The sequence below is a fragment of the Octopus bimaculoides genome, chromosome 5, assembly GCF_046866305.1.
Source record: "Octopus bimaculoides isolate indiv1 chromosome 5, ASM4686630v1, whole genome shotgun sequence".
NCBI lineage: Eukaryota > Metazoa > Mollusca > Cephalopoda > Octopoda > Octopodidae > Octopus > Octopus bimaculoides.
In genome coordinates, this window is record NC_142932.1 from 18720402 (window position 1) to 18734125 (window position 13724).

Below are 13724 nucleotides of genomic sequence, written 5' to 3' on the forward strand. Positions count from 1 at the left end.
GGTGCCGACTATCGGAAAATATATTTAACGTTCACACGAAAAAGTATATAGTTTTCGGTATGTCCACCAAATTGGAAATCGATTGGATATTTATGTCAAATGCGGAATCCATTGCCAAAGATACCCGAAAATGTGATTATAATAGGAAAACCGAAAGCTTTAGTTTGATACAGTTGTGAAAGAAATGAAACCTCAACAGTGCTAGAGCACCGCCTTGAAGGGCTTGAAAAAACTGAGGCTGCAGCTATGTTGGAGCACCGCTTTAAAGGGTCTTAGCCGAACAGTTCGACCCGAGGACTTACTTTATTTGAAAGTCGCATTCATAAAAGAAGGCTAGACGCCACATTTTTTAAATGCAAATGTATTAATATAGGAATCTGTAAAAATTATCTTTCCCTTATGGACTTAGAGAATTTAAAGTCACGCAGAAGTACCCTGTTCGTAGTCTTTGAAACATTATAATTTGATGTGTTCTTCGTTATATTTTATGCAGACCAGGAGTATCTTTCTCCAATATATGACAATGTTTGCGACATGGAAAGAATTTAATTTTTGCATGTTTTTATGGCAGCTGAGCTGTATTGATCAGGTTAGCACTGATCAAATTATGCTTTGTTGTGAGGTTACCTGATTAAAAATCGACATGTTGGTTCAAAGTGGGGATATAAATGCATATGGATATGACTCGTTGGGTTATTTTACTGTAATAATTCTGATCATTTCGTGAAGTTCGTAGTGTTAAATAATGAGTTGGGTTAAATATAAGCTTTGTTAACATTTTCTCTGCCATATGCATTTTGAAGCAGAAGCGTTAGTGAAATCTTGATGCAAAGTTAAATAACAACGCAACCGATCGGCAGCTGAATCCTCGTTGTATTAAGGGGACAAGTCTCTCTTTGGCTTGATATACCCACGAAGACCTTTTTTTAAGTTTAGACCATATTCAAACTATAGTACTGTAAGAAAGTATCTGGAACATATTGCGGACGTGTTTGTGTATGTGCGTACGCGAGTGTGAGCGTGTTCATGTATGCGCATATGCATTTTTTTACCCATTATCTATTGATCTATCTATCAATTTTTGCAAATAATACCAAATACTTCAAAAGCATGGAAGGCGTGCATTGGAAGTTTTTGATCATATTTGCAAGTAATTATTTTCAATATGTCGTGTCATCAACTGCATTGACTCTCTTTTCACTTTAAATGATTACTGATACTTGTAACCTCTTTTTCAACTAATAATGTACCTGGGAATCGTGTGAAACAAAAGAACAAAGCATTTTCATCTGCCAACTTGACCGACCAGCGTCACAGGTGAAAATTAGCTGGACAATCAATTCTCTTAATGGTGAATGGTTGGCTTTTAATGAACAACGCTTCAAGGCTGAAATTAATGACCATTCTGTCATGACATGGATGACCTTTGCTAAACTGAGACAAACATATGTGTATATATGCTCATACATACGTATGAAGTTAATTACACAGTCACATACAAATATATAGGCATTCTCTCCATACTGTTTCTCTATCTATATATCTGTCCGTCTACCTTTCTATTTATCTATCTGTATGTCTGTCTCTCTACATGTCCGTCCATCTCTCTCGACATATATGTATGTGTGTGCATCTGCCTGTGTGTGTGTATGTGTGCGTGTAGAACGGTGATTTTCAACTAAGAAGATAATAGTAATTGTCGTCGATGTGTGCTGATCTGACATATATGTCAAAGAGGCATGTCTTAGTTTCTTCTCTTGAAAAGTGCCTAAACATACTGGCGAAGTATTATGTATTAACAAAACTATCAAGCTGACCATCTATAGCAACACCGACGTTAATATCAAGCACATCAAAACCGTCGATAAAGAGCAAACGCATCGAACACTGCAGCCACATCAACACCGAAAATATTAAAAATTCATCTGTGAACAATTGATATCAAATCCATTAAATATTCTTAAACGACCATAAATCCTAACAAAAATAAAACAAATAACTTATAGAAGCAGGTTCAATTGTGTGACGATTACAGCATTACAGCAACAATACCAACAAGATAAACTATGCCGTCTTATACGATTCACTACTTCAACCATCGCGGCCGTGCTGAAGTATGCCGTATGCTTTTAGCAGCTGCTGGCGTCAAGTACAATGACCGCAGGATCGAATCTTCAGAATGGGCTGTCATGAGAGAACGTTCGTAAATATATATATTTTTTTTTTATCTTTCATTTGTTTTAATCACCAAACTGTGGTCATGCAGAGGTACTGACTTGAAGAAATTTTTGTACTTATTTTTTATCGGTCTTTTTTTTGCCAAACCGCTACGTTTCATGGACGTAAACACACCAACACCGGTTGTTGAGTGTTACTGCGTAACACACACACACATACATACCTTGTTAATAAAGCTGCAAAGACATCACAAAAACTTTTTTGTGATGTCTTTACAGCTTTATTAATAAAGCATATTACTCTACCTTCGGTAATCGAGTACTATTTTCCCCACCTTATTTCACATTTACGTACTTATTTCATTTTTTTCTATCAATACATAAGATGTAAACCCCAACACCTCATGTCTGTCTTTGTTTTGTCCTCCTTATCCTTCGCCCTTGTGGTAAATAAATGAAATCATCATCATTATCATCATTATTATTATTATTATTATTATTACTATTATTATTATCATTATTATTATTATTATTATCAGTGCTGTGAGCTGGTAGAATCGTTAACAAGCCTGACGAGATGGTTAGTTGCACTTTATCCGCCTTTAAGTTCAGAGTTCAAATTCCGCCGTGGTTGACTTACTTCTTCGTCCCATTGTGGTCTATAAAATTAGTGCCAGCTATGCATTGGTTTGGTGTACTCGGCCCATTGCACTGCTGTCACCAATTTTATCGATCCCTTCTCCCAAACGTCACGTTTGCGCCAATAGTAGAAATGATTACTTATTGTATTTCCTTGCACAGTATAGGTACAATATACTGTTGTTGTTTTTTTTTTACATTATTTACATTTGACGGATATTTGTCCTCATCTTGTTTGTAGGCTGATATACCTTCCAGCCTTAATCAGGTGTCTTGGGGAAATTTCGAACCTGGGTTCTCATTCCTAAGGTATTATTATTATTATTATTATTATTAGTAGTAGTAGTAGTAGTAGTAGTAGTATTAAAGTCACTGCCAGGAATCGAACTCAGAGTCTTGGGGTTAGTAGCTCGCGCTCTTAACCACTATCCCATATTTTCTTTTTCTTTGTTTTGCTTTTCATCTATATATATATATATTGTCAACTTTAAACAATATCTTAGACACAATGTGCCTTTCTACAAACATAATTATATAAAGTATTCTATTAAGGTCAGATTTGGGGAACACAACCTCACAACATAATAACATTTTGGAGCAGAATAAATCAATGAATCTTTGATAACTGGTACAACGTATACTTTAGCTGCTGTGCATCACCACTTCATATTTCATTTTCTTATAGTTTGAATTGTTTTCAAGTACATTATCTGCAGAATATTTTATATGAAAGAAGTGTATCATTTTTAATGATGCATTCTATTTTTTGTGCCTCATATAATAATATCTGATCCACGGTGCATAGTTGTTCTGTCTGTTTAAATTTGAGTGTCTTATGAAGGATTGATTTAGGGTTCTATATCAATTTCTATATCCATTGCTTTGTGGGGGGTTTTTTTATTGCAAATTGCTCTGTGTAAATTGAGACAACACTAACCATCACGTCACTTGTAATTCTGAGCAAACATTTTGCAGCTTTCTACAACGTTCTCTATACATTCTCCTAGTTGATTACATTGACGCCATTTGTTCGTAGAACGGTGGAATGAACAGCTTTGTTTACTGGACTAATAGTTTGGAGCTTAATCTTGAGTACCTACCAGCATCTTTCAGTATCTTTCGTTAAATATCAAATCTGGTTCCACGTTCATTATGACACTTGAAATTTCATTTCTGTTGACTCATCATGATCATCATCATTATCATCATCCTCATCCTCATCATCATCATTATCGTTACCATCATCATCAGGATCATCATCGCCATCGTCGTGGTCACTGGCATATTCATTATCATCATTGTCTTCAATAACATCATCATCATCATCGTTATCATCATCGTCACCTTCCATTCAATGTGTCTTGAGTAAATGTTATTGAATATTCTAACAGAAATCATTTTAAAATGTTTTGATTTTACTCCAATTTTTAGTGATGCCGTGTAGTATGATGCCAGTTCTTGAATTTGATGATGGAACAAAAATTCCACAAAGCATGGCTATGGCTAGATTTCTTGCAACAGAATATGGTAAAGTAATTATTTTAAATTTTTATTTTTTCAATTCAACGAAACAGGATAATATCTGTGTCGTCGTTCGTTCTGTTAGCAAATGGCAAACAAATATGCTGCATAATACGTTATGTAATACTTTTTATACTTTTATTATTTTACATATTTTAGTCATTTGACTGCGGTCATGCTGGAGCACGGACTTAAAGGAGCTTTAGACAAACAACTCGACACCGGCGTTTATTCTTTGCAGGCCTAGAACCTATTTTATCAGTATCCTATGCCGAACAGCAAATTAAACACACAAGGGATTAAACACACAAGCATCGATTGTCAAGGGAACAAACAAAGACGCGCGCCCGCATGCACACACACACATACACACACTCATACACACACACACACACACACACACACACACACACACACACACACACACACACACATATATATATATATATAAATATATGTATGTACATATATATATATATATATATATATATATATATATATATATATATATATATATATATATATATATATATATATATATATATGCTAAATGAAAGTCGGAAAATGCAATATACGATAATTTTTATTATTCATCACGACAAGTGTTTCGACACATCTGGCATCGATCCCTCACGGGTGGGACACTGAACGACTGGTTCAGTAGTATCCGGTGGTTGAAAACATACAACTCGTTAAAATAGCAGTTCCGCAACGTATCTTATTTCGCAGAAAGAAGAGCAGCAAAACGAAATACCTTCGCTTATATCGATTGAAAATATAATCACACATGCAAAAAAGATACGAACACACAATACAAAGGGAAATTATTAGAAATAAACTTTAACAGATATGAATGTACAAATGCTCTCGCGCAAGTTGCATGGCACGTGCACACTTGCACATAGAAGCATCCGCGAAAATGTAAGCATACTCACACGTATGGTTTAGTGCACTCACGATCATATAGAGAGTGAAAATAGCTACTCGGTGTGTATAAGAATGGGAAGGCTAATGCTAAAGTCATCTATACGTGAAAGTAAATTATGTTAACATTTACTCAAATTCGTTCCCACTCCATTGTGCAAAAGCATATTTATATGTGTGTAGAAATTCTATTAACGACCTTCTCATTAGTCCACAGAATAGACAGGGATTCCTTGGAGCAGAGTCGTGCCTTACTATGGACCAAGTTATGTTGTACTTAATTTTATCTTCCTTCAGTCGCCATACAAAATCGGCCAAAGATGTTGAACGTCTCTTATTGGTTCACTTCAAGCTGGCGACATGGTTGCAACAACGATTCTTAAATGAATCAGCCGTCTGCATAATCTAAACATACGACCTTTTCCCTGTGTGCACGAAACATTTATATACAATATTTGTACTTATACAGAGGTTCATCAATGGACATTTTCATTTTTCTATGCATGAGCATTTATCATAAATATATATATGTGTGTGTGTGTGTGTGTGTGTGTGTGTGTGTGTGTGTGTATTTATAGATAGATGGATGGATGGATAGATAGATAGATAGATAGATAGATAGATAGATAGATATATAGATAGATAGATAGATAGATAGATAGATATTAGAGAAAGAGAATATAAAAGGATCAAGATTTATAGATGAAGACTATTTTGGATAGGAAGAAATCTCGAAAAGCTTATCCAAAGAAACCAATCATATTAGCGCGGTATTCTCCAAATCGAAAAGCATCTAATGAATCATTTGAACTTTTAATAGACAATAATGATGAAATGAATGAATTATTTGGGTACTATTACATGTTTCAGTTGCACCTGAGATTATATAAGATAGTGTAATTTATGTTTATATGGTCAAATAAATCTCTTATGGTGTATTACGTGATGAAGTAGCAATGTTATGTAACCGCGTTATTGCATTAACATATTATATTACATTATTGGGTGCTAAGTTCCATGAAACAATGTGTTGATAATAACATAATTTTGCTATTGAAACAGGTATAGGACCACATTACCCAGCCGTTTCATTTTTATTACTATGTATATGTATGTATATGTATGCATGTATGTAGGCAGATAGGTATACACACACGCACACTCATACAAACACACATATAAGTACGACGGGCTTCTTTCAATTTCCGTCTACCAAATCCTCTCATAATGGTTTTGGTCGGCTCGAGGCTATAGTAGAACACACTTTCCCAAGGTGCAATGCAGTGGGACGGAACTTGGAACCATATGATTTGAAAGCAAGCTTCTAACCTCACATGGAGTAGGATGGAGTAGGATGGAGTAGGATGGAGTGGAATGTATAGGATGGGGTGGGGTGCGATGGAATATATAGGGATGGTGGGGTTGAAATGTGTAGGAGTAGGGTAACGATGGTGGGAGTGACGATGAAGGGAGAGAGTGGAGTGGAGAAGGTGGGTAGGAGTGAGAGAGGAAGTAGGTGTCAGAGCAAGAGAGGAGAGGAGAGGTGGGTGAGAGTGAAGGTAGGAAGTAGGTGTGAGAAGAGAGGAGAGAGGAGTGGGTTAGATGAAAAGGGGTGGAGAGTTGAGCTCACGTGACGCAAACGAGCGAAGAGAGAAGATTAATTCTTGTTCACGGCGAAGACGGGAGTCTCAATGGCCCCTGTGCGGGGCAAGGACACGGCAGCGACTGAGAAAAGAAACATGGCTCTAGAAGCGTGTTTTTTTGAAAGTTAGTAAGGAAAGTTTAATAGAAGGTTGAAAGTAGCGGAAAGGAAGTGTGGAAAGGTTTTTTTTTAGGCGGTGGTGAAGGTGCAGGAGGAAAGGTTTGTAATCGGGCATGATTGAAAGATGAGAAGAAAAGGGAAAGGAAGAAGGAAAAAGAGAAAAAAAAGGGAAAGATGTACAAAACACATATATATTCATGCATGTACATACACACACGTATTTTTTAACTTGCATGTTACAATGCCAAGTGCTGGACTAAATTAATTTGAACATTTCTTTATCTATTCTTTCCTCTCTCAAAATATTTGTCTCTATAGGTTTCCATGGTAACACAAATATGGAGAAACTTCGAGTGGATTATATATCGGACTGTTTCTACGATATCCTCGATGACTACCTTAGGATGTACCACGATGAGCATGGCAGAATGAGGGTTTGTTAATCCTTTAATGTATTCATGTATTCATCCATTCTGGGGGGTTCATGAATGTAGACTCCGAAGCCACCATTATTAGTTGAAATCCATCAGTAGTTGAATTCCCATGCGTTACCAACTGAGGCTATGAATATTATCGAATCAGCTCTTTCTTGGTTTACTCCTACGTTTCCTGTGGAGGCGCGTGGTTTAGTGGTTAGGAAGTTGGACTCATGATCGTACGATTGTGGTTTCACCGAGCGGCGTCTTGTGCTCTTGAGCAAAATACTTCCTTTCGCATTGCTCCAGTCAACTCTGCTGGCAGCAATCAGTAATCCTGCGACGGATCGGCGTTTTCTCGAGGGTGGAAATTCATACGTCATGGAAACCGGAAAGCCGGCCCTTAAGAGTCGGCAAGACTCGAGAAGATAACTTTACCTAATTTACCTAGGTTTCCTGCTTGATGGTTTGGTTTGAAGAATCCGTTTCGCAATTCTTTCCCACGACATTCTGACCCTATGTCCTAATGACCTCTCAACGCGGAGAATTAGTGACTCGACCTGGAAAAATTCCCTGATCTCCGAGTTACGCACCTTGTCAAGTAACGTTACTCCAGAATTCCACTTAATCAGTCAAAACCGTATGAAATACAGTTCGTAATTTGAACTGTCATCTAACGACAGCTTTCCTAGAATCATTGTAATTCGTGAGAGAGTAACAAGTCGCCGTGTGTTCAACAGAATCGGCAGGTCAATTTTCGTGCTTCACTTGAAATATACCTAGATATATGTAAATATGGTTGAAATCTCTTTATAAGAATGAAAAACGTTATTTCTTTTTTGCGTATTGTTTGCACATTCGTAGGCGCAGGGCTACGGCTTTATGGTAAGAAGTTTGCATCTCAATCACATAGTTCCGGGTTCAGTCGTACTGTGTAACACCTTGGGTTTTCTATTTCATATGATATCCACATACTGAACAATATTTAAAATATTATCGTCACTGTTTCGTTATATATTTTACAAGGCACGTTTGCTGCCACAATTTCTCACTGATGAAGAATAGTCACACAATACACATGTTTATGTTGTCTTTCTCGAGCTTCCTTTTCAAATAATGTTAATAAGATAATGAATTTTCCTTGAATTACTTGAGAGAATTGAAACACCACAATCTACTATGTTATCACTCTTTCTCTGTGCTGTAAAAAGTTTCGCACGATATAATTTGAGCTTTTAGTTCTCTTAAGAACTACTGCAATAAATACCTGTAGATCAATCTCAAATTTTCAAGATTCGATTTCTCTTATCCCTGAAAATCGCCTCTGAGAGATTACTTTTAGTGGAACATCCAGAAACGTAAGAAAAACTTCTTGTCTTCCAGGAAAAATTGATGTTTCTTTACTTGCCCAAACCATTGTGTTTCTTCATTGTATGCTATCATACAGGGTTGGCCAATAGTCACCCGCCAGTAAATCAAAATTCCATGAATACTTATATTCAATTTTATTTATTCGTTTTAATTATGAATGCTTAATGATTGAATACTGTTTTGGGGTTTTTTTTTTCAACATTTGTTTATTTATTTATTTCTTAAATTTTAATCTTGGAATTGAATGATTCTGACTTATTGTCAAATGACTTTTGGCCAACCATGTATATACAAAACTATTACGCCATTGACCAGTTCAGAGAACATACAATCCTTCTCTCGTTTTTATATAGAAACACATCAGCTAGCAACAAAATTACTACGTCTCTTTCTCTATTCACTTTCTTGTTTAATCTTTTTCCTAAATATGCTGGTTTCTTTTTACTTAATATGCTAAAAGCGACTAGTTCCTGATATTTTTTTTCAAGAGCATGTTCTATTTAGTATTTACATGAATAAATAACAAATTTCTGTTTATAACAGCCTAGATCCAAGTTATGTTTCTCGTCTGCAAATGTCTAACTGCTTTTGTTATGTTAATATTCAAAATAAACAGATACTATATCATTCTCGGTTATAAACAAACAAAGGAAACTTTACCTTCTCTGCAAATTAAAAAAAAACTGTGAACTTATTTTTCTACTATATCATAAATGTACCTTTTTGCTAATTATATTTTAAGAATATTGGAGTATTTTTCGTTGTTACCGTTGAGCTCGTTTTGAAAGTGTGAACGTATATTACTTTTCCAATATATATACATACATACATACATATATATATATATACATATACATATATATATATATATATATATATATATATATATATATATATATATATATATATATATATATATATATATATATATAAATCAAATAAGTAAGAACGTTATCAAGGTATTAATGCAATACGATCGTTTCAGGTGGGTCCATTTAATCGAACAATGCAAGCATTACATCAATTTGAAATACAGTGCCAGAAATAAGCTAAGAGAGAAAACAACTACAATTTTGGAGTGGCAGAAATCTCTCTCTCTCTCTCTCTCTCTCTCTCTCTCTCTCTCTCTCTCTCTCTCTCACACACACACACACACACGCACATACATATATATATATATATATATATATATACACATATGTGTGTTAGAAATACCTACATTGCTAGAAATAAGAGCTAAATGTTCTGATGCTGCAGTCAAAGCACATAATCGTATACATACAAGATGACCGGGACCGTAACCTCCTGAAAAGCAGTGGTCGAGATGTTCCCAAACTGATCGGTCAGTTTCGGCCTTTATGCCGTAGCCTCTTCAGTGAGATCTGCCCGACTCCACTGTTCGCTCACGATGATCATTACCACCACATATGTCTACGCCACTGAAATTAATGGATGATTTAGCGAATCGCTAATGTGTATACAAATAATTAATAAAGGCAACAGTAAATAATATGTACCAAAAATGAAAACTATAATCGACATTAAATATGATTGCGGGTTTTAGAAACACCTACATTGTTAAAAGAAAGAGCCCAACGCCCTAATGCAGCAGTCAGAGAACATAATAGTATGCATATATGCTGACAGTGACTGTAATCACCCGAAAAGCAGCTGTTGAAATATTCTCAGACTGATCGGTCAGCTTTGACTGCAGCATTAGAGCGTTCAGCTGTTATCTCTAGTAATGTAGATCTTTTTTAACGCCCTCGGTCATATTTAACGATAGTACCCTTTGCTTAGTGCTGCCTTTATTAATTATTTTATATGTGTGTGTGTGTGTGTGTGTGTGTGTGTGTGTGTGTGTGTGTGCGCATATGTATGTTGTAGACATTAAGGCGTTTCACACTAGTAAATTTATGTTTAAAAAAAGCAAAAAGAAAATCATTTGTAAAATTCATAGGGGAAAAAGTGAAGACGTATTTACGTTTTTACATAACTAAGTTACCAATTTCGCATACTTGAATGAGACGATTCAGCCATGCTGAAATAAAGTAAAAATTAAACTGAAATTATATAAATGAAATTAATCATTCATAATATCAGTGGTTATGAAATTTCACACGTCTTATGAAAATCACATGATGCTGGTTATCCGTATTCTCCAGATTACTGCTGACTAAACGACTCGGGTTCCTCTGTTTGTATTTAGAATGTCCCAATATTTCCAGCCGCTTGTGTAAATCTGTTGTTATTATGTTGTGTCCCTACTATAATAGGAACAAATGAACATCGATTGCCTGATTATGAGAACTGTAGGTTTCTAATTATTCCTCCATTTTTGTTCTCCTTTCTCCAACTTTTGATCGGACGCTTCACCGAATAGCTAATCTCTTACTACGTGACTGTTATTCTCTGTTCCATAGTTTGCATGCTGTGTATATTTATATGCATGTTTTTGTATGTATGTATGTATAAAATTATAACCTCTGTTTTTCAGTTTGAACAGTTTGGTGTCATGTCTAATGGAACTGTAAGTATGAAACATTTCTGTTTATAATATTTTAAGTTTATGAGATAGTGGTCGTTCTTTTCGAAGCATATTTCCCAACTAGTTTCTCTAATGAAGGTACTTCTATGATTGAGTGTCTGGAATATGAAATCGTGTCGAACACTCACAGGTTACTAACATAACAGTTGGTCAATTTATTTTATGGAATGTCCACAGTAGCATGCTATAGTGTTGGTGGATGGTAGACGCAACAAGATTCTCGGGAAGTGTCGAATATCGACAATATTCTGTTAAGTAGTCTATTTCAGAGATTAAGTTCCATTGGCACCAGCCAGAAATCACTGCTCTCCTGCCGAGGTAGGCATTACCGGTATCGGATAAACAACAGAGCTATTAAACTCTTTCGTTCAATCGTCCAGTGTCTGAACCTTACAGATATTTCAGTCTGCGTATATATGCTGGTGAGGCTTTTATAGTCGATTTCAATGTTGCCTAAATCCTTTATAAAAATCGATCAATGACCCCTTCTTTTCAAATATGTCAATCATACAACCGATGTAAAGTATACATGAATAGTAGGTATGGTAAAAATAAGTTGTGGGATACATGTAATTCATAGGGTTTGAAGAATTTTTTTTCTAAGGAAGGATTAACCAATTTCTACAAGGTCCATTTAGAGATGCTGAAGGCACCGAGAGAAATGGTGCCTTAAAAATAATTTGAAGAATGTTTATTTGTTGACTCCATTTATGTCTTGTAGCGTGGCTAGCAATTGCTGGATTACTGCCGGGCCCACCCTTCCCCATTGGTTCCAGTCTCGTTCACACCGTTGTCGTCATCTATTTTTCTTGGTATGAGGTGTATTCTCAGGTTACTACCAATCGATATTTTTATCGAGACACCATCTCTATCAAGTTAGTCCACCAAGGCGACAGGGGCCTTGCTCCCCTGGGTTCGAAGTGTTCTTTCTCCTAGGCTGCTTGCTTTCCAAGGCTTACATGTACAGCCTACCGGGAGCACTGGTTACTTGAAGGTGCCAGATACTCACCATTTCCCACTCTTCTCTTGTTGATTTAATAAAGGAGTCGGGCTTGATTGTCAAAGGATAGTTCTTGTGCAGACTATTGGGGTATTTATAAGTGATGGGCGCTCACCATCCCGGCATTGACAAATACTAAAAAAGTACTACAGAGAGAGAGAGAGAGAGAGGGGGGAATAGATATTAGGAAAAGAAAAGGAAGATCAACTAGGGAGGGGAGGAAGCTATTTAACACAAGTTCAGTATGATACATTCAACTGACAGAGAGTAGGAAGATTGCTTAGGAGTGGTTGTAAACACGTATGTGAGGTCGGTCAATATTGGACACCAGGGATGATGGTAAAGGGGGTGGGTAGGGCGGGCGCATTACCGCCGAGATAAGGGGCTTACCACAGCGTTCCTCATTGCTGACCTTTAAATTTAAGATTCAACCAAAGAAAGAAGGAAGGAGAATCGTTAATCTAAATCTAACGAAAAACTAGCTTACTGTTTGAATCGGTCTGTGAAAGTCTGATTTCGGCTGAAGAATTTTACGATGTCAACAAGTAATCTTCAAAAGTAGTGAAGAAAGTGATATAGGGAGAGAGAGTGAGAGAGAAAGAGAGAGACAGACAGACAGACAGAAAGACATACAGAGAGTGGTGGTAAAAAGACAGAGGCGATGTGAGAGAGAGAGAGAGAGAGAGAAGCGGGGAGAAAGAGAGAGGCGATGAGACAGAGAGAGAGAGAAAGAGAGAGAGAGAGAGAGAGAGAGAGAGAGAGAGAGAGAGAGAGAGAGAGAGGGGAAATACATGTGTTTTCAACATATGCGTTCAGCATTCTAGCAGTGAGGATGTTTCAGATTGCTAATTTTCATATGACTATGAAATGGTAAATGTGTAAATTTTAGGAATTTAATCTTTAAGCAAGAAGAAAGGAAAGGTGTTTTAAATTAATCTGAATCGAATGAAAGTCTAGCTTACTGTTTGAGTTGGTCTATGAAGTTCTGATTTCGGCTGAAGAGTTTTACGATGTTATAAGTAGTGAAGCAAGTGATTAAGGGAGACAGACAGACAGAAAGACATAGAAAGAGTGGTGACAAAAAGACACTATCCCTTCTCACCAAGTTTCAAGCCAGTACAATGGGTTATTATCGTTATTAATGACCGTATTTTATTGATGTTGTAAATATCAGTATGTTCTTTTCAGGATATATTTCATATGACTACATATTTCTTCCAATTAATATTAATATCGAAAACAATACCAAATGTAAATTATGAATAAAAATATAACACAAATGTTTCTATTTTTTATTTTTCCAGTCAGAACAATATTTGCGATTCCAGTCAACTTGCAGACGAATTCTTCCATATATGGAAAAAGC

The 13724-nt window shown here is 36.1% G+C and overlaps 1 protein-coding gene across 4 annotated transcripts in view; it reads left to right on the forward strand.

Annotated features, from left to right (window-relative positions):
• Nucleotides 1–1825: 1825 nt before the first annotated feature.
• The window catches only part of LOC106869768 (S-crystallin 4), an 18635-nt gene continuing 6736 nt past the window's right edge, over nt 1826–13724 (forward strand). Inside the window, exons 1-5 of one of the 4 annotated variants that reach the window (XM_089351853.1) lie at nt 1826–2199; nt 4248–4343; nt 7342–7461; nt 9126–9151; nt 13663–13724. The exon at nt 13663–13724 is cut by the window's right edge and continues 46 nt beyond it. In XM_089351853.1, coding sequence (XP_089207979.1) covers nt 2067–2199; nt 4248–4343; nt 7342–7461; nt 9126–9151; nt 13663–13724 — 437 coding nt within the window. In that variant the 5' untranslated portion in view covers nt 1826–2066. Of the gene's footprint in view, nt 2200–4247; nt 4344–7341; nt 7462–9125; nt 9152–10524; nt 10557–11307; nt 11341–13126; nt 13154–13662 lie in introns of all 4 variants that reach the window. The other 3 variants (XM_089351851.1, XM_089351852.1, XM_089351854.1) reach the window with 3 other exon arrangements.